This window comes from Perissodus microlepis, chromosome 20, assembly GCF_051167445.1.
Source record: "Perissodus microlepis isolate ML-2025 ecotype Zambia chromosome 20, ASM5116744v1, whole genome shotgun sequence".
Lineage (NCBI taxonomy): Eukaryota > Metazoa > Chordata > Actinopteri > Cichliformes > Cichlidae > Perissodus > Perissodus microlepis.
Genome location: NC_140480.1, coordinates 12,791,841 through 12,813,711, shown reverse-complemented (window position 1 = coordinate 12,813,711; position 21,871 = coordinate 12,791,841). Strand labels below are relative to the sequence as shown.

At 41.1% G+C, this 21,871-nt stretch overlaps 2 protein-coding genes across 6 annotated transcripts; one reads left to right on the top strand and one right to left on the bottom strand.

Annotated features, from left to right (window-relative positions):
- Nucleotides 1-5,321: 5,321 nt before the first annotated feature.
- On the bottom strand, nt 5,322-17,512 carry LOC146364233 (kinesin-like protein KIF1B). Of its 5 annotated transcripts, XR_014798959.1 has the most exons (9): nt 15,670-16,985; nt 13,556-13,664; nt 13,371-13,437; nt 12,576-12,777; nt 12,344-12,428; nt 9,760-9,874; nt 9,529-9,661; nt 9,367-9,428; nt 5,322-9,272 (listed from the first exon to the last, which is right to left on the bottom strand). XR_014798959.1 is itself a non-coding variant. In XM_084917662.1 (8 exons), the coding sequence occupies exons 7-8, from the start codon at nt 8,819-8,821 to the stop codon at nt 8,358-8,360; spliced, it is 285 nt and encodes a 94-aa protein (XP_084773788.1). In that variant the 5' UTR covers nt 8,822-9,661; nt 9,760-9,874; nt 12,344-12,428; nt 12,576-12,777; nt 13,371-13,437; nt 13,556-13,664; nt 15,670-16,980; the 3' UTR covers nt 5,322-8,357. The 5 variants fall into 5 exon arrangements, 2 of the variants coding, with proteins under 2 accessions (XP_084773788.1, XP_084773789.1); XR_014798957.1 differs by adding an exon at nt 17,334-17,512 and having other exon boundaries at nt 5,322-9,661; nt 15,670-15,887; XR_014798958.1 differs by having other exon boundaries at nt 5,322-9,428; nt 15,670-16,984.
- A 1,002-nt stretch (nt 17,513-18,514) lies between these two features.
- LOC146364232 (uncharacterized) lies at nt 18,515-19,705 on the top strand. The gene is made up of 2 exons (XM_084916738.1): nt 18,515-18,520; nt 18,845-19,705. Exons 1-2 carry the CDS (start codon nt 18,515-18,517, stop codon nt 19,535-19,537), a joined length of 699 nt encoding a protein of 232 aa, XP_084772864.1. The 3' UTR covers nt 19,538-19,705.
- Nucleotides 19,706-21,871: the final 2,166 nt, after the last annotated feature.

Sequence of the window (21,871 nt, the reverse complement as noted above, 5' to 3'; positions counted from 1 at the left end):
TCTGCTGTTGGACACATGAACAATAACCGTATGACTGTTCCCACCACTAACACATGACCCTACGCTGTGTTCACTGCATCATTCCATGTTTGGCACTGATCACCACCTGCACTCATGTATATATCATGTATATATCTATCTACTTAGCACTTTTAATTCTTATTCTTATTTTTTTATTTTATTTTATTTCTCATGTCTATTTAAGCGTTATTTATGACAGTATGTTTGCACTAAGGACCGCAGCAATTTCCTAATGTTGTAAACCTGCTCAACATTTGGCAATAAAACCCTTTCTGATTCTGATTCTGATTCTGATTCTGAGATTGAGACGTTAACATAAAAGGGTCAGTTGGTGATGCATGAAAAAAAAGAATTTCTTCTAAAAATCTATTGGAGAATTCTGATTGTAAGAAATGAAAAATATTAAAACAGTGAAACTGTTAAAAAAAAGTGAAGGTTTTGTGCAGCTGGGTGTTGCAGCCCCTTTAGAGGAAAATGGAAACTTGGTTTCATGAGGTTAAAAACAAACACTGGGATGATCCAGACACATTTATTGTTTCTTTAATCACCACAATAGTTTCAGTTTGTGCTAAAATCTCTTAAAAAGCTGTTTTGAGTGATAAGTTTGGCTTTAATGTGTTAAGCTTGCATTAGATAAGACAATGTACCACTGAACACAGGAGGGATTATTGCTGAAAATGGGTCTCTGAACACCTCTGTAGATATTCTATTAAAAATCATTCATGATTTGTGATCAGTGTTAATATTAAGCATTTATATGATTATTTTTGATAAATTGCTGTGATTCAATCTGAAACCAAATTTGAGTCTATTCTGAAAACAAGACATTTCTAATTCACCTCAGACTTTTGAGCTGTAGTCTACATTGTAATGATAGTGTATGGTTATTGATTAGAGCAGATGATATGAGGCTATCAGGAGAGACTGTTAAAAAGTTATGAGCTGTCTTGATGCAGAGAAAGTGGAGTTTGTCATCCTGGAGCTGTTGCCAAGATTGAACGATGCTCTGGCTCTGTGGTCAAGTTCAGACATAGGCTTTAAGCAACCATGAGCCACTGATAAGCGTGACAGATTAATAAGCATGTATAAAGTGGACTTGTTAAACAGCTCTGATAGGAGAAAGTCAATGAGCACGCAATAAAGTGGACTTGTTAGGGACAGTTTACCATCAGCCTTGATAAAGTTTAACTTCATTTGTATTGAAAGACAGACTTTAAAGAAGATTCTTATTTGAAACTGGTGATAAAATCCAGGTCAGATACAGTTACATACAAGCATACAGTACACACTACTGCTCAAAGGTCAGAGGTCACTTAGAAAAGACCCTGATTTTAATAGAAAATTGGCTTTAATGTAACATCACATGAAGTTTATCAGTAATGTTTCACAGCTTTAATCAAATCCTTCATCATCCATAAGTTGTGATGGAAAAATGTCTGCAAGCGTGCAGGAGCCCATTTTTAGAGACAATCATTCCTGTGTTATAATGCTCATTGAAGTTTATCAGGTCAGACGACCAACAGATGATAAGAAATATAATCTTACTAATTATTAGAGTTGAAAAGTACTTTGCTAAGCAAAATTCAATGAGGTTAGGCTGGAGATTGAGACGTTAACATAAAAGGGTCAGTTGGTGATGCATGAAAGAAAATAAATTTCTTCTAAAAATCTATTGGAGAATTCTGATTGTAAGAAATGAAAAATATTCAAAGAGTGAAACTGTTAAAAAAAAGTGAAGGTTTTGTGCAGCTGGGTGTTGCAGCCCCTTTAGAGGAAAATGGAAACTTGGTTTCATGAGGTTAAAAACAAACACTGGGATGATCCAGACACATTTATTGTTTCTTTAATCACCACAATAGTTTCAGTTTGTGCTAAAATCTCTTAAAAAGCTGTTTTGAGTGATAAGTTTGGCTTTAATGTGTTAAGCTTGCATTAGATAAGACAATGTACCACTGAACACAGGAGGGATTAATGCTGAAAATGGGTCTCTGAACACCTCTGTAGATATTCTATTAAAAATCATTCATGATTTGTGATCAGTGTTAATATTAAGCATTTATATGATTATTTTGATAAATTGCTGTGATTCAATCTGAAACCAAATTTGAATCTATTCTGAAAACAAGACATTTCTAATTCACCTCAGACTTTTGAGCTGTAGTCTACATTGTAATGATAGTGTATGGTTATTGATTAGAGCAGATGATATGAGGCTATCAGGAGAGACTGTTAAAAAGTTATGAGCTGTCTTGATGCAGAGAAAGTGGAGTTTGTCATCCTGGAGCTGTTGCCAAGATTGAACGATGCTCTGGCTCTGTGGTCAAGTTCAGACATAGGCTTTAAGCAACCATGAGCCACTGATAAGCGTGATAGATTAATAAGCATGTATAAAGTGGACTTGTTAAACAGCTCTGATAGGAGAAAGTCAATGAGCACGCAATAAAGTGGACTTGTTAGGGACAGTTTACCATCAGCCTTGATAAAGTTTAACTTCATTTGTATTGAAAGACAGACTTTAAAGAAGATTCTTATTTGAAACTGGTGATAAAATCCAGGTCAGATACAGTTACATACAAGCATACAGTACACACTACTGCTCAAAGGTCAGAGGTCAGTTAGAAAAGACCCTGATTTTAATAAAAAATTGGCTTTAATGCAACATCACATGAAGTTTATCAGTAATGTTTCACAGCTTTAATCAAATCCTTCATCATCCATAAGTTGTGATGGAAAAATGTCTGCAAGCGTGCAGGAGCCCATTTTTAGAGACAATCATTCCTGTGTTATAATGCTCATTGAAGTTTATCAGGTCAGACGACCAACAGATGATAAGAAATATAATCTTACTAATTATTAGAGTTGAAAAGTACTTTGCTAAGCAAAATTCAATGAGGTTAGGCTGGAGATTGAGACGTTAACATAAAAGGGTCAGTTGGTGACGGATGAAAGAAAATAAATTTCTTCTAAAAATCTATTGGAGAATTCTGATTGTAAGAAATGAAAAATATTCAAAGAGTGAAACTGTTTCACACAGTAGAAATTTGTATTCATCGTTTATATTGGTTTTTTTTCTGATTTTAGTGTTTATTTGTGAGTGTAGTTTTTATTTGCATGATTTTATTCTGTTTGTATCACATTGTTTCAGTGTGTTATTTTACATTGTTTTAATCCACTGTGGATTGGCTGGCAATGGGACAAATTAGCTGATAGTGATCACATGTTGAGGCATGGGTGTGTCCAGAGGTGTCCTTTCAGCTGTTTAAAGGTCGTATTAAAAGGAAGCAAGCTGAGCACTGGGAGGAGAGAGGCCCTAGATTGGAAGAGGAACGCATGAAGGCCAGGTGGAAAAGAGGGAGCCGCTGCGTGATCGTGGGGGGTGCGACGCCTCGTCTGGAGACCGGTCAGCGTGATGTGGTGACCCAGTCCCGACAGCAGGAACGGCGACAGTAGGAGACAACGTGTGTGATTGACATCAGGACAGATGTATACTGCCTGCATTTGTGAGTAGTGTCTCACTGTTGTTCACTGGGTGCAGCCGTGTTGGGAGAGTGTCGCCATGGTTATAAGCCAGGGCAGCTTCCGGGATGATGGTTCTGGCTCCTATTTGTTTTTACTTATAGGTGATGACGTGAGGGGAGCTGCGGTGGTATCGAGCGACGGACTCCAATGCAGAATGCGAACTGGGTTGGGATGTGATGGACCCAGTTGACGGACGAGACTGGGACAGGAGGCTCCTCGTCTGCCTGACACGAGGCTGGCGTGGACCCCGCTCAGCAAGAGGAATTTCTGTCCAGCTCAAGAACACACAAGGAATATTTGTCCTGGGTTGTGGGACTGGGTGGGATTTCTGTGCATGAAGAGAATTGTATTTTGACCAGTTTTAGAATAATCTTATCCAGTCTCAGTGGGAATTTTAGCATATCGAGAATATTTCATTGTATACTTTATTTCTTAGTATCTGGTTTGTTCTATTCCTGCTGTCCACCTCGTGGAATAAACATGAATGAAACAATACTTTCCTGTCAAAAACAATATTTTAGTCAGGGCTAGCGGAAAGTTTCATATATATCATGAACATCTTTCCTCTTTGTCTTCCTATAGTTTCGTTTCATTTTCTTACCCCAACCGGTGGAGGCAGATGGCCGCCCCTCCCTGATTCTGGTTCTGCCGAAAATGGAGTTTTCTTGCTCATAGGGGGTCATTTGATCGTTTGGGCTTCCTCTGTATTATTGCACAACCTTTATCTTACCATATATTTCAAGTTTATATGTTGTGAATTGGCTTGATTTAAATCAAATTGAACTCATTCAATTAAAACCAAATATAACTTGTAATCGAATCTATTCAAATGTAAAGTCATCTCACTCAATTTGTACAACTAGCACTGAAACATACACTGACATCCTCTGTTTCCCAATTAGCAGATCAGAGGTTGCTGTTTTATTCATGACTCAATACTTGAATGGTTTTAATAAACATTTAAAAAGTACATTGCTTCATTGTATGATTAATTCTTTGTCTGTGTCAGTCCTTAATACACACATGTATACAATAATTCTAGTTGCCACAGTCTCCGGAGATCCTATGCTCCCTTTTCTCATACTTTTCTTCACTGTTTACCTCATTTTGCGGAATAAAATATATATTTTTGTAAACAATGACTTGTTTTGGGCCATTAAAAAAACTGTCTCCATATGAGGACGTACTTGAAGAGAAAAAGTCACCACTTTGCATTTTACAAATCAAGTAAACAAACACGGGGCTGTTTATCATATAACTAACTTTTAGGTCTGTGGGATGGAAGGACAGGAGCTTTAAATGTTGTGCCTCCATAATTATTCTAGAGTCTTTACATTGTTCAGCGCCTGCTGTGATTTAGTGCTACATACATAAACTTGAAATGAATGAATCCACCTGTTCACAGGAGATCACAGGAAGATGACACCAAACATCAGAAGATCTTATTGTGCGCCACAGGGTGGTTTCTTGGGGCTAAAAGCACATAATAAACTACAGCAGAAGCTCACATAAAGCAGGAAATAAGCAGGCAGCACTTGATCTGCTAATGCACGTTTCCCACTTTTATTGTTGCCTCATTCACTAACAGTTCAATGGTGCAAGATTACCATACACAGAATTAGGATATCTGCATGACACATCTATACTGTACAGCTAATGGATTATAATTATTACAAATACAGTAAACATATTTATATTTTAGTTCAAGCTCCATACAACATAGATATTTACAAAGCATGAAAATGAAACCGGTCTGACAAATAATAAACAGCGTTAATGACGTTTTATTTTTATTTTCTTTTGGTGAACAAATCTGAAAGGGGGCGGGGTTAACTGATATTAATTGTCAGAGGGGGAAGGTGGAAAATATCATGGCTAGTTTTGTTTGAAAGGCATTGTGATGGCCAAACCCGTGGCCACACTCTAAAGTCGTTGCTGGACAAAAGATGGTAGCCAGGGTTTGAAACCATTAAATGCAAAGGAAGATAATTGGACCACACCACCACTTCCTGCTGAAGGGGGAATGTGTGTTTTCTTTACTTTAAAAACAAAGTATTTGTATTTAATTAAATATTTGAGTTTAGGGTTTAATGGGGTTTTTGATTTTCTTCTTTGGTGTTTAGTTTATTAACAAACTAGATTGTACTGCATTGTTTGTGATTTATGATTGTGTTTTGTTTGTTACCCCTCATGTGTCACAATGGTCTGATCAGCCATTATATATACCTTTGTATGTCATTTCATGTTTTAGGTCAGTTATGTTTGTTTGTAGCAGTCATTTGGTTTGTTAAGTTTGCAGTCTTTGCCTGAGTTCAGTTTTGTTTCTTTGACCTCTTTTATGAGCTCAACATTCATTACTCTTGTAAATATAATTTTGGGGGTTAAATAAATGGAAACTATATTTTTCTAATAATTCCTGGGACTCCTCCTGTTTTTCAACTCGGTCCATCACAGGCATCAACAGAAAAATAAACACACAGAAAAAAGTGATGAGGTGAAGAAAGACACAATAAGTCTGCTGTCGTTTTAGATGTCACCAGCTACTTTGTATAGTCCTATATCTCTGATATTAGAAAAAATTAAAATGAGTTCAAATACACCTTTATTTTGATAGAGCTCAGATGGATGCCTCGCATGACTAATGAGTAGATCTCCTCCAAAAAAATAACAGACTTCTAATTCACTCAAACCGCTTTCTAATAAAGAGGAAGCACTAATGTAACTCACCTCCTCAGTCGAGCTGCAGGGGTTACATGTTAGGTCTGCTTTTCCTTTCCCCCCTCTCTTACATTCAAAGCCTCTCTTAGTTCACACTAGAACAGGCCGCCACACCATCATTTGGTTTAATATGAGTGGAACAACTAAACCGCACAGACTTTATTTGATCAGTTAGTTGAACCTTTTATTAATATGTGCAAAGAGCTGCAAACTAATATTTAAAGATTGCAAACAATAAATACACAATCCAAAATAAAAACACCTCTGCAAATGCAGTGGAAACGTTTGCTCTGGCAGCGCTTCGCATCAACATGTATATGAGGTACATTGCACTTTTCAGACTTGATCTGTGCATAGGTGCATCTTTGATGTGCAGCTCAGAGATCCACAATCCAGCACGTTTCTGTTTCTCTGACCGTCAGGCTGGCTGACCCGAGGTCACGTCAGAGCTTTATTTTTTATCTATATGTAACAGACAGTTGGTACCTCTCCTTCCATCCATTTCATACGACACAGCAGGCAGACTGCTGGTTGGTTGACCAGAGTTTTTCAATACCTTTCTGCATTAACACATCTCGAGAGGCGTAGGTGCCAAAAAGTGAATCCGAAGCCGAATGTAGCAGCTGCAGCACGGCACACAGAGCAAATATTTTCATGGGGTAGTATCAGAAATAAGACCTTTGAATATGTAGTCCCTTTAACTTCTTTCCTTCTATTAAACCATTCATTCATTCTTTTTCCTTAAGTCCTTCTAACCTTTTCACTGTGTTTTCTTTGCGTCTTTACAAGAAGAGTGTAAAGTTAATAGCAGTAAATGTCAAGGCTTTCTGATTCTCAGTGAGATAGAGCGAGCTAGAGGAGCAGAGAGGAATGTGTTAAATGAGGGTTAACTACCACACTGATCCCAGAACAGACTGCATGTACAAATCAAGTTCTCTCCTTAGTTTGTTTTCATCCTCCTAGTCCTCGTCCTCATCTCCTTGTAACCCTGTTTTTTTTCCTTGGGATGAAAAAGCAAAAAGGGGCCCAAATCTACTCCTGCAGGAACAATCGGTCATTGTTTGTTTTTTAAACTGCTGAGATATGAAGCGATCCGCGCTTGTTTGTCTCTAGTTAGTCTGCAGTTTTTATGTTAACACAAATGCATGAGTATTTTACTGACTCACTAACTGACACTGGCACTTTCGGGGGTTTAGAGGCGGCGTATGTACACAGATTGAGGAGGATCTAAGTATGACGTGGATGACAGTGGAAATCGGGCGTGGCCCTCCTGTCAAAGTTCATTCCCACTTTGAGTTTTTGTTTCAGAGACGGTTCAGCCTGATGCAAATTCACTGCGAGAAGAAAAATACCCTATAAATCTATTAGCAGCTATAGTTTAGGTAGCAGAGCGTAAACTAACACGTCACTTGGAGATGTAAGCTGTCTGATTTGGTTCATTTTTGTTTTTTGTTTGAAACTGAGCAAACCTGGTCTTCTCCTGAGGACTGCTGCAGGTATCATGCGAGCATGTTAATTTAATAAAAAACCAACAACAAAAAAACCCAAAATAGAATGAAACTCATTTCAGGAGACAAATAAAACTGATAGAGACATTTTTTTTGTACAGATGATTGGCAAACGGAAAGTTTCTAAAGAGTCGTGCACACACAAGTAGACTACTACAACATGCTACTTAGTTAGGGGAGTTTGGGAATGACAACCAAGCGGAACAAAATTAGACCCAAACATTGTCATCGAAACAAAAACACAAAAAGCTGAGGGGAGGGAATAGAGAGGAGGAAAGCTAAGCTGGCAGCGGGGTTGCTGGAGGGAAGCGGGGAGGCAAAAGTTCTGTGGAACTTAAACGTTTGAGTTGCATGAAAAGAGACTTAAGCCACAAGTCTACTTACAAGAGAAAACCGTCAAGAATCACAATGATTAATAAGTTTTAACACTTGGTATTTTCTGTATTTTCAAAGGCTTTTCAGAAAGGATGGAAGCGGTGGTTTTCCCGCGTACCGCTCCGCCCGATCAGTTCTTCGTCAGGCTGCCACGCCGCCTCGCCAGCTTAGATCTGCTGGGAGAGTTTTACGTCTATCCTGCCTCCGACGTTTTTCTCACCTTGGTGGCCAGCTCCTTCTCACGATCCACCAGCTCTCCATGTCAGCGGAATCGTAGCCGCTGCTCTCGCTCGGCGTGATGGCGCTTTCAAAGGTGGTGCTTGAGATCTGCAAGGAGATGGAGGTGGACGTGGACAGAGTACCCGAGCTCACACTGGGGGACAGAGACTCGCTCAGGGACTTGGAGGTGGGAGCTGTTCCCACGGGAGCCGCCTCTCCCAGCTTCTCTCTCAGCGCCAGAAGGTGACGGGTCTTTTCATCCACCTGGACGAAGGATGGGGGCGAATGTGAGGTGGGGAGAAAAGGGGAGGGTTAGTCATGTAAAGTCTGTACTCTAAAAAAAACTTTTTAGAATAGCACTTTGGTCTTTGAGTTGAAAAGTCTTTTTCCCTCTACGATATTAAACAGAGATTCATTTCTTTATAAATCTTTTAAGGCCCCACCTCCTGCAGCTGCTCCATCTTCTCTAGCTCCCACTGGTGCTCTAGGACAGCGGTCGCCAACCTTTTTTGCGCCACGGACCGGTTTATGCCCGACAATATTTTCACGGACCGGCCTTTAAGGTGTCACGGATAAATACAACAAAATAAAACCAGTACCGGTACCGAAAAAAAGAAGATTTATTCAGAACACACGTGAAAAGACCCAGGAAAACCGAGTTAACGATAAAAACGATAACAAAATAACGCTGGAAACCGATAAAAACCCTGAAAACCATACATTTTTCACCCGAGCCTCAACTCTCGCGGCCCGGTACCAAACGACTCACGGACCGGTACCGGTCCGAGGCCCGGGGGTTGGGGACCGCTGCTCTAGGATGAGGCTATCTCCTCTGGGCCTCCAGCCAGCGAGGCTCTCCTCGCACGTAAGCCACTGATGTGTCCAAGACCTTCCTCCTCCTCCTCTGCATCCCTGCTCCGGACATGAGCCCTCATTAGGATGAAGCTCTCCACAGAATTATGATAAAACAGCTGCTGTTCTTTAAACATGTTTCATGGCCGCCCACCTGGGCTTTCAGTGTCAGACATCTTACACAAGCTCAGCTCGTAGATCCCAGTCACTCGGTTGCTATAATGAAGCAGAAGTTATGAACAAGGAAACTTTGTAACAGGGCAGATATCTTTGATTGTGAAACAGAGATGGCCACAGTGCAGCAGCCCAGATTTACCAGTCAGGAGTTTTGGAGTATCCAGTCCCAAAGAGGTTCTTGAGAGAACAGGTGGGGACAACTTGGCGTCTCGGGAGTAAAAGACCATGCAGATGTCTTTGGTGATAATGGCAGGCTGGATGCAATGGTCCAGCTGCAGAGAGGAGATAAAGGGTGTGTGTTAGACACGATGACATCAAGACACTTAAAAACACGTACAAACAGGTACAACACGGCGGAGCAGCGGCTGACCTCCAGATACGCAGATAAGGTCATGTAGATCTTCTCTCCATAGGGAGTGACGCGGTTGAGCAGGAGGGAGTTGTGCAGGGATCTGTCCCACACTGCCTCAAAGCGATAGAAAGTGCTGAAAAAGACAGAAAGCGGAAAAGTTAGCTTGACAGCATTATTTTTTATGAAGTCCTACTTGGTGCTAACATTACAGGGTCTCTGTTTACAGCAGTGTGTCATGCTGTTAAAAAAAAGTGAGTGACGTGAGCACAGTTCTGACATATCAGGAAGTGAACACAGTGACTGAAGCGGTGTTCACATTCATCCTTGAATCATGACAAAACGTGAGGAATCGCACTGAGGTGAGACCTTGACAACAGATAAATCAGGAGCCACAGAGTGTCAAGTGTCAGCCGACACCAATCGGGACAATGATAAGAAATTCATTTACAGACACGTGAAAAAGCAGTTTAAGGATCTGGATCTAGATTATTACACCACATCATCATTATACCTGTGATGCAGCAGCTGATGGAACCAACTTTAGCAGCACAAACTTGAGGTAATCATTTTTTATTAGTGTTTCACAGCAGTGTGGATGGATTTCTGGCCCATTTGTCTTTACAATGGTTCTTCGGTTCATTGAAGTTTGCAGATATTTATTCATTCACAGCTTTCTTAACATTCAATCATGTTAAAGTCTCAACTTTGAGCCACTGCAGCACCACTCTGTTGTTGCTTTGCTGCTGCGCTCTGGAGTCAGACCCAACGATGATCTCATTTGACTCTAGAGTACTTCATGGCTCACTCAGTGACCTGGACACTTTGCAGGTTGTTTAGCAGCAAAAAAAGCCCAAATAATCATCACCCGAGCAAAACCGTTGGTATGAGGTGTTTGTGCTGATATGCCGTGTTTGGTTTTTACCAATGTTGAAGCTGTGCATTAGGGCTTAGGTTTTCAACTTTGCAAACCTAACCCATGCTGCCATGTTGTATTTAGAGGGAAAATGGTTTCTCCTGGAAGCCTTTCCAAACAGGCCATATTTGTTGAGTCTTTTTCTAATTGCACTGCCATGAACTCCAACATTTAGCATGCTAACTGTGGCCTGTAGAGCCTCAGATGTGTGGGGTGAATTTTCTGGGACGTCCACTCCTGGTAAGATTGGAAACAGTCTTTGATTTTTTGAACTTGCAAATAATCTTTCTTGCTGTAAAATGATGGACTTCAAAGCCTTCCCACATTCATGGGTATCAACAACTGCTTCTCTCCTCCTCAGTATGTTACCACTTACCTGAATACGCCACACCAGCAAACTGACAGTAGTGGTTACACTTACTGATGATCTATTGCATTTGATTAGCACCTGGCTGATACTGACCCTCTTAACTAATTATGGAAATAGTCTTGGATGTACTTAGTTTTTTAAACATCTGAATTTCGGCTCAGTGTTTGTTAAATAAATAATGACCTGGTATAATGTGTTATGTGTTGTTCATCTGAGGTTGCATTTACCTCATATTAAGACCTACTAAGGACCTGATTTTTTTTAATTATGTCCTGATACATAAAACCTGAGAGCTCACATAACTGCATATGCTCAGAATATACAGCACACATGGATACAAATTAGTGCCTTGCAGCAGCAATCTTAAGACCATCACTATGAGCTCTATACAAGGTTACACTGTTCCTGTTATTAACAGCAGGGGGCACTATCAGCCACAGACTGAGAGCCAGATATGCTCTGCTGGTGCCTCATTGTTACTGAGGTAAGACTCTATAGCAGGGGTAGGCAACGCCAGGCCTCGAGTGCCGGTGTCCTGCAGGTTTTAGATCTCACCTTGGGTCAACACACCTAAATCAAATGATTAGTTCATTACCAGCCCCCTGGAGAACTTCAAGACATGTTGAGGAGGTAATTTAGCCATTTGAATCAGCTGTGTTGGATCAAGGACACATCCAAAACCTGCAGGACACTGGCACTCGAGGCCTGGAGTTGCCTACCCCTGCTCTATAGTGAGAAACAGCTGAGGGGGAAAACATTGATCTGGAAACGTCTGAGTGTTACAGAGGATATACATAGCACTGTGGTTCAGTGTCACACAATCACAAACAAATACAGAAAAGTACTACAAAGGGTGTTGCCTCCAAAGATCGCTTTTACTGGTTTGGAGCTTAGGAGGCTTAATATCGACAGGCATGAATGAAGACAGATCAGAACAGCTGTTTGATCACAGCATCCAGTACCAACACAATCATCCACACTCAAGAGCCCTGTTGGCTTCAGAGTCAGCAGCTGAATGTCTAAAATATGAAATGTAATTCTTTTGGTCCATCAGCTACAGCTACAGCATGAACTGCTTAAAGTGAGAAGCAGCCTAAAGCCCGACAGATTCATCTTTCCAGACTGAAAATATCTCAGAGTGAACCGAGTGGTGCGTTTTCAGTGTGATCTCAATAAGTCAAATCCCTTTAATGATGTTCTGTCCTGTCTTCTTCTATCAAAAGCACACAAACACTATAAAACATTGTTTCTGAGCTTTGGGGTTTTTGTTTACTACAGAGAGGTATAGTACGACTAGACCCTAAAGGTAGGCTGCTCACCTACAAACAGCTCACGAACATCTTTCCAATGGAGCTCGCTGCCCTTCTCGTGGATGAGGGTCACTGTGATCCTCCGCTGGATCCCCTGCAGCAAACATAACAGGAGCTCAGGATCACAGTGGGCACAGCTAGAGCAACATTACGCTTTAAAAAAAGAGATTCAACTGTATACAAAGGAAGCAGTTACCACTGTGTGAGTAATAAGAAAACAACATGTGCACCAATCCTGTACCTGGTGCAGCAGGTAGGTCCCATGGCAGGGCAGGCCTCCACTGTGATCCACGATGGCTGGGATGTACCTGTGCATGGAGGGAGGAGGTGACACAACATCCATTCGAGGAGACAATATAATTTTTATGTTTTCTTTAAATCTTGCTGACACACTGACCCAGGTTGGATTTGGTGATGGTGTTCATTCAACTTGGTGGCTGGAACTTGCGCACACACACACACACACACACACACACACACACACACACACACACACACACACACACACAGAAGCTTTGTCACAAGGGAGCAACTAAAAGTAGCTATACATCCAAAACAATATTTAAAACATTACTTAAACCTTTAAACAAACTGCCCAGATTATTAACATTTAAATATCCACAACATTATCTATACCCATCACTATTTTATTAAGCTACATCATCACTTGATTTTATGCCATTTACAGTGTATAAGTACTTTAATACTACTTTAAATAACATAGATTCTGATTTACACACCACATGTATCAGTTACACATATATCAATGAAGGAAAAAAAACAGGCACAAACAGATTGTCAGTTGTCTAAGTAGCTGCAATCTGCAGATCAGTCTTTTGATAACTTTGCTTTATTTCTATCTTTAAGCGTGATAGCAGCAAAAGTGGCTGTCACTCAAGATTTGGAAAGGAAAAATAAGCCACCATATGTTGTTAACTACTGCTGAGGAAGGAACCAACACATAAATTATGTGCTGCTTATGTGAAAATGGGAGAAGGATTGATGATTGAATTTCCGTTTTTACAGTAAAATGTACCTGGTGCAGCAGGTAGGTACCATGACAGGGCAGGCCTCCACTGTGATCCACGATGGCTGGGATGTACCTGTGCACGGAGGGAGGAGGTGACACAACATCCCAACTTATAATATTCTTCGTGGAGATAATTTTTATGGTTCCTTTAAAGCTTGTGCGTGAATATAACACTCCAGGTGGATACTCACTCTCCAGTGGGCTCCAGCTCGCTGATCTCAAACCAGACCAGCAGGTCGTACTTGCTGACACACTGACCCAGGTTGGATTTGGTGATGGTGTTCAACTTGGTGGCTGGAACTGCCACACACACACACACACACACACACACACACACACACACACACACACACACACACACACACACACACACACACACACACACACGCTCAATGTTAACAAGTGGGAATTTGTCTGAATTTAAGAGAAGATGAATAAAAGTGAGGAGTATTTACTACATGCTTTGGGTGACTAAATGGAGGATGGATAGGTGACATGAAAACACTACTGACCCTTTATACTGAGCCAATAGCTCACACACTTCTATTAAATCTGTCTAAAGAGCCAGTAATCACAGAGGATAGATACTGGAAGCAAACTGAAATGTTAGGAGGAACTAAATCACACATTACAACACCAGTGGCAGCACCCTGCTGTCTCACACATCATCCGTCATCATTTCTGCTACACTGGCAGGGCTAGGGGCCAGGACTCTCCTCTTTGGGTTTTTGGGGGATGTTGCTAACTCCAGGACTGATAACAGGCACCACACCCGCAGTAGATGTGCACGGTGTGAGGTCTCGCAGCAAGCTATCAAATACGGCGCATTTTTCGGCTTTTTAAAAAAAACGCTATGCGTCGCCAGGTGTTTCATCGGATTTGAGGTGTTACCTCCTTTGACAGTATCACAGTATCACCTTAAAGCACTTGTTGCAGGCTGCTGAGTTTCCATCTTTTGCTGTGAAGTACAGCCAGACTTTTGACCGCTTCGCCTTGGGCATTTTTAATCTGTAGCTCTGCTCTAAAAGAACGTACGTACCTGGGCCCGCCTACTATCCTCGGAAACGTAAGATGATTGGCTAGAATCTAAAGTGTATCACAGCTCAGGAAAAAAAAGCACCGAAATGTGCGCTGCTTTTCGGTCTGGTTACTACGGTTTATGTCAGAACCGGTGCCATCATGGCACCGGATACCGGTACCCATCCCTAGTTATTACTGTGTTTTTTGGAAAATACGGCACACTTAAAATCAATCCTTAGAATTTTCTGAAAATCGACAGTGCCCCTTATAATCCAATGGGCCTTATGTATAAATTCTGGTTGTGTTTACTGACCTCGAAACGATTGTATGTACATGGCGCTCGAAAATCTGTCAAATGTTTTAGTACGACTTTGCTAAGCTACGAACCCGCACCGCTTGATGGATTGTCGGAGCATTACGGCTATCGTAGGCAGGCGCCTTGCGGAGTGATACGTACTGTGCTTCAACATAATATTACCGTATTGTGTGTGTATAACCTCTTTTTAAGTTTTGTGGATATTATACATGGTTCTGCTGAGGATATGTCGGCCAATTTCCACTGGAAATGCCTTTTGGTCAAACTGTCAGCGAGGAATTTGCATTTGCACAGGAAATGGAGATCACTCACCCAGTGAAAGTGCAACTGTCATTTAAACTCAGTCTACAGTCAGACCAAGCCACCTCGCCAAATTTATTTACACAGCTGTGTGGCCAAAGGCAGGGGGCCAGCTTGGGTACAGCTCTAAACATTAACCTCTTTAACTGCAGCTGAACGCCATCCCTTATTATCTGCTACTTATAATGCAGTTATAAAATAAGATCTACGGGTTTTCCTAATATCATTCACCACTGAAAAATATTTTGGTCTGTTAGATATTTCAACAGCATACACAATTTACATCCAATACTGTAACAAGCTTACTTAGCAGCATTTTTTTAATCAGATAAACTCAAATGAAACAAGTTGGTTAATTGGTAACAATTTCAAGTTTCAAATCATGTCACTGTGTGTTTATTGTAAAGGAGATTAAAATGCATGATAGTTTGAACCCACCTGAGGGACTCATTAAGTTTGATCTATGAATTCCTCATACATTTTTGCTTTATAGTGGCAGAAATGTTGATCATGAAAGCTTTTTGTAGTGAACTATGCTGCTTTCACCTACAACATCCAGAGCACACAGTACATGTTGCTATAAGCTACACCACATAGCTGCTATAATTTAAACGCACCAACGAGACCAGACTATGTCTCAAGAGCATATGATCTGTTGACAAAACTCACTGTTATGAAGATAGATTGGTTCCAGTGTCTTCATGAAACGCTGGCTTTATCCATCTTCTGGGGCGTGCCTGCAGTGGAGTTCTGAAGAGTTCCTTGTGAGGGAGCTGCTGGTGAAGATCACAATGTCCTCCTTGATTCCTGCCATGAGCTTCAGTCTTTCTGATGTTTCTCAAAGATGCCTCTTTCAGTGGGTCAACAGAACATCTGGCACAGGACAGCTGTGATGAAAGAAAAGGAAGAAGTTTCTCCAAACCTCTGGGCTAACGAAACCCAGCTGGGTCCTGATGGTCTCCCACACTACTTTCACCCCGGGTGGATGTAGCTGTTCATAATAATCTGCACTCTCTTCACTATTATGAAATGAAAAGAACAAGTTACACTACAGTACTGATACCTTCTGCTGCTCTTTTCAAACTTTCCATGTTACCAGGCTGTAGAGTGCTCTGAACATTTTAACACTTTTAAATCCATTACACACTCACAGTCTTATGTGAAAATCTCCTAAGGACAGCATTACATTTTTGCTATTAACAGTAACTCTGGACCTCTGTGGAGTGTGCAGATGATCTCATTACTGTCTAAAAATCCAAGGAGTGCTGAATCATTGAAAAATACACAGTAACAGGTGTGTAGCATCGCTAACTAGGTAGCAACAAGCCTCTAACACAGTGTGTGTATGCTAGTGGCTAATCTAGCAAACAAATGAACAGAGTGGTTTTAGGTGTTGCCCAAGGATAAGATGATAAGCTGTGTGTCTTTTTTATAATGACCTGCTTGAATTTACCTTAATCGAAGGAGTGGTCAGTGTGGGTAAAGCCATGAGCAGATAAAGTGGATGAGTGGGACTAGGTAGGTGTGCCGAAAAGAGGCAACAAAGCTGAAGAGTGTGTTGAGAACATAGTGGCGCTGCCAGCAGGTTTCCGGCTAGCAGGAAGGCTCTGGGTACCACCTCCAACATTGGCAGTCCCATTTTGTGAAAGCCAATTAAAAAAATAACTAGGTTTCCATGTGTAATTTGTGTGGAACAATACTGCACAAGAAGCTAAATAGATTTAGAAAAACGAAAAAAAAAATTGTTGAAGAACAGAAGATAAATGTCCTTTTTTTATATCGTTAACTGGCCTGCTGTGTGGTGCACAGCGTTAACAGGCCAGCATTCAGACCCCAGAGTTTAACGGCCAAGTTCGAGTCTCTGACGGTCTGTCTGCTACAGCGGGGTAGGCCGAGCGAAAGACGAAGCTCCGGGCTCCTCCTTTTTCCAGCTTTTTTTTCCATTACCATTTATTTAGATTTCAAGCTGCAAGTAAAAGCTCAGGGAAACACTTTTAAAGAGCACAACGTGCACATCGCGCAACCAACCTTTCCAAATTAGCTGGAGACCACACATTTTTGCACTCAAATACTCAACAAATTTCACACACCCACACCTGCTTTTTTCCCTGCACACCTCTTTCTACACTTATTTCTCAACAACCACTCCTTTTTCATCTCTGCTACCGTGCCTTTATTACATCCTCTTAGCTAGCATCAATGACTCCCTTCTATGGATTAGCTAAACCAACTTTACATAACAAGTTTCCCCGAAGAGCCCACTTCTCATCTTACCTGCCTAGATTTCAGGACCTAGCAAGGACGGTAGTTACTGACAAACACATTTAACTTACCGGAAAAAACAAGCAGCGGACCTCCTCTCAGCATCCTGCTCTATCTGCCATTCCCGAACAGAGATAAGCAAGTTTCTCCATGACTGCAGCTTTGTTTGGCCTGCTAAATTGGCGCCCCGGCGGCCACGCCCCCTGCCGTGACATCACGCTCCAAAGCCCCATAGACAATAGAACCAAATTTTTAAAAAAAGAAGAAAAAAAGAATGTTGTTGTTACATTATGTTATGACATCATCATGATGTCATAACATGCCTTTGATCTGTGAATCCTTAAATCCGGGTAAGAAGCCCAAACTTTCATGCAGTTTACTTGTAACACTCGAGATTGCAGCATTCAAAGGTACGCCTGAGAAAAATTTTAAAACAGTTGAATCTTTAAGACAGTCACTTCATCAACACTCTGACATGTCTCAGAGTAAACACGGCAAAGGCTTTACTACAATGGACCACCAAAATCCAGAGCCAAATTCTGATGAAACACATTTCCAGCTTCCACTCAAGAGGAAGCGAGGCCCGAATTATGTTGCACAGAATTGCAGAAGTGACGACAGCTGCTCTCCACCAAGGAAAAAAAGACGAATCTGTGAAGAAAAAACTGTGTTGAAAAGAAAATACAGTCAGATTTCCAAAGGCAGCAAAAACAACTCTGAGAGCTACTCTCCAGAGAGAAAGAGGATGAGAATAGACACTGAGAAAAAAGAAACAGCAGTGACTCGGAGCATCCAAAAAAGTTCTTCTTCAAGGACTATCCAACTCCAAGTTCAGAAAAAGAACGATATGAACTTGAGTGATACCAAAAACTCTCAAAACACACCAAAAGACAACAAGAGGCCAGAACAAGCTGCAGTGACAAAGAGCAGCCAAAAAAGTTGTTCGCCAAGGACTATCCGACTCCTAGTTGAGAAAATGAACAATATGACCTTGAGTGATACCAAAACCTTTGAAAACACACCAAAAGACAGCAAGAGGCCAGAACAAGCAGCAGTGACACAGAGCATCCAGAAAAGTTCTTCGTCAAGGACTATCCAACACGTAGTTGAGAAAATGGACGTTACGACCTCGAGTGATACCAAAACCTCTGAAAACACTCCAAAATACAACAAGAGGCCAGAACAAGCAGCAGTTAGACAGAGCATCCAGAAAAGTTCTTCGTCAAGGACTATCCAACACGTAGTTGAGAAAATGGACGTTACGACCTCGAGTGATACCAAAACCTCTGAAAACACTCCAAAATACAACAAGAGGCCAGAACAAGCAGCAGTGACACAGAGCAGCCAAAAAAGTCCCTGGTCCAGGACTATCCGACTCCCAGGTCAGAAAACAAACGATACGGCCTTGAGTGATACCAAAACCTCTGAAAACACACTGAAAGACAACAAGAGGCCAGAACAAGCAGTAGTGACACAGAGCATCCAAAAAAGTCCCTGGTCCAGGACTATCCGACTCCCACGTCAGAAAACAAACGATACGGCCTTGAGTGATACCAACACCTGTGAAAACACACCGAAATAGAAAGAGAGCCCAGAAGACCAGAGAGAAACAAGTGTGTGGATCATTGGGTCCAGTTACATCAGACGAGCCGAGGGTGAAGCAAAAGAGATTTTCGGAGAAAATTTCGGACTTAATACCAAAGTTCAGTGGTTTGGCAAAGGAGGAATGCGCTGGTGGGGAGTCCTTCCTCGTTTTTATAAGGAGCTATCCACACAGAGCCCACCTGACATACTGGTAATCCATGCTGGGGGCAATGATTTGGGACTCTTTTCTGCTTATAAACTTTCTTCTGTCATTGAGAAGGAATTAATGCAATTGCACACAGAGTCCCCCTCAATGACAATTGCATATTCATCCATCAACGAGCGTCAAGTGTGGATATATGGAAATCCAGGCAAAATCAATAAGGACAGGAAGACTGTGAATGCCAGCATTAGAAAGGCTGTCGACCGCTTCGATGGAGTGATTATTGAGCATCCGCATATCAGGTTTTTCGACAACTCCATTTTTTTGCGCAACGGAGTTCATTTCTCCAAGAAAGGAAATGAACAGTCCAGAAAACCATACGTTGTTCATTTTAGGCAATGTGAGCAACATATAGCTAACATGTGCTCTCTTTTTTCTTTTCCTCTGCCTCTCACCCCCCAACCAGTCACGACAGATGGCTGCCCCTTTCTTAGCCTGGTTCTGTCAAAGGTTTCTCCCTTTTTATAAGGGAGTTTTTCCTTTCCACCGTTGCCAAGCGCTTGCTATTAAAGGAGATCATTCGATTGTTGGGGTTGATAGTTTAGAATCTAAACTAAACTAATAAACATAAAACATCAGGTGAGGGGTTCACATAGTAGGGAGCACTACAAAAATTACAAATAAAAACATGTAATTGGCGGCAAATCAAAAATAAAAAAATAAAAAATTGAAAAATATCTCTTACTGCTCTGTTTATTTCCTTAAATGAACACTTGTACTTTTTGTCATAGAAGAATAAGAATATTAATATGAATATGAACACCAAAGCGTTCCCAGGCCAGCCGGGAGATATAATCTCTCAGCCTGTCTTGGGTCTGCCCCTGCCTCTATCAGTTTTATTTGTCTCCTGAAATGAGTTTCATTCTATTTTGGGTTTTTTTGTTGTTGGTTTTTTATTAAATTAACATGCTCGCATGATACCTGCAGCAGTCCTCAGGAGAAGACCAGGTTTACTCAGTTTCAAACAAAAAACAAAAATGAACCAAATCAGACAGCTTACATCTCCAAGTGACGTGTTAGTTTACGCTCTGCTACCTAAACTATAGCTGCTAATAGATTTATAGGGTATTTTTCTTCTCGCAGTGAATTTGCATCAGGCTGAACCGTCTCTGAAACAAAAACTCAAAGTGGGAATGAACTTTGACAGGAGGGCCACGCCCGATTTCCACTGTCATCCACGTCATACTTAGATCCTCCTCAATCTGTGTACATACGCCGCCTCTAAACCCCCGAAAGTGCCAGTGTCAGTTAGTGAGTCAGTAAAATACTCATGCATTTGTGTTAACATAAAAACTGCAGACTAACTAGAGACAAACAAGCGCGGATCGCTTCATATCTCAGCAGTTTAAAAAACAAACAATGACCGATTGTTCCTGCAGGAGTAGATTTGGGCCCCTTTTTGCTTTTTCATCCCAAGGAAAAAAAACAGGGTTACAAGGAGATGAGGACGAGGACTAGGAGGATGAAAACAAACTAAGGAGAGAACTTGATTTGTACATGCAGTCTGTTCTGGGATCAGTGTGGTAGTTAACCCTCATTTAACACATTCCTCTCTGCTCCTCTAGCTCGCTCTATCTCACTGAGAATCAGAAAGCCTTGACATTTACTGCTATTAACTTTACACTCTTCTTGTAAAGACGCAAAGAAAACACAGTGAAAAGGTTAGAAGGACTTAAGGAAAAAGAATGAATGAATGGTTTAATAGAAGGAAAGAAGTTAAAGGGACTACATATTCAAAGGTCTTATTTCTGATACTACCCCATGAAAATATTTGCTCTGTGTGCCGTGCTGCAGCTGCTACATTCGGCTTCGGATTCACTTTTTGGCACCTACGCCTCTCGAGATGTGTTAATGCAGAAAGGTATTGAAAAACTCTGGTCAACCAACCAGCAGTCTGCCTGCTGTGTCGTATGAAATGGATGGAAGGAGAGGTACCAACTGTCTGTTACATATAGATAAAAAATAAAGCTCTGACGTGACCTCGGGTCAGCCAGCCTGACGGTCAGAGAAACAGAAACGTGCTGGATTGTGGATCTCTGAGCTGCACATCAAAGATGCACCTATGCACAGATCAAGTCTGAAAAGTGCAATGTACCTCATATACATGTTGATGCGAAGCGCTGCCAGAGCAAACGTTTCCACTGCATTTGCAGAGGTGTTTTTATTTTGGATTGTGTATTTATTGTTTGCAATCTTTAAATATTAGTTTGCAGCTCTTTGCACATATTAATAAAAGGTTCAACTAACTGATCAAATAAAGTCTGTGCGGTTTAGTTGTTCCACTCATATTAAACCAAATGATGGTGTGGCGGCCTGTTCTAGTGTGAACTAAGAGAGGCTTTGAATGTAAGAGAGGGGGGAAAGGAAAAGCAGACCTAACATGTAACCCCTGCAGCTCGACTGAGGAGGTGAGTTACATTAGTGCTTCCTCTTTATTAGAAAGCGGTTTGAGTGAATTAGAAGTCTGTTATTTTTTTGGAGGAGATCTACTCATTAGTCATGCGAGGCATCCATCTGAGCTCTATCAAAATAAAGGTGTATTTGAACTCATTTTAATTTTTTCTAATATCAGAGATATAGGACTATACAAAGTAGCTGGTGACATCTAAAACGACAGCAGACTTATTGTGTCTTTCTTCACCTCATCACTTTTTTCTGTGTGTTTATTTTTCTGTTGATGCCTTTCAAACAAAACTAGCCATGATATTTTCCACCTTCCCCCTCTGACAATTAATATCAGTTAACCCCGCCCCCTTTCAGATTTGTTCACCAAAAGAAAATAAAAATAAAACGTCATTAACG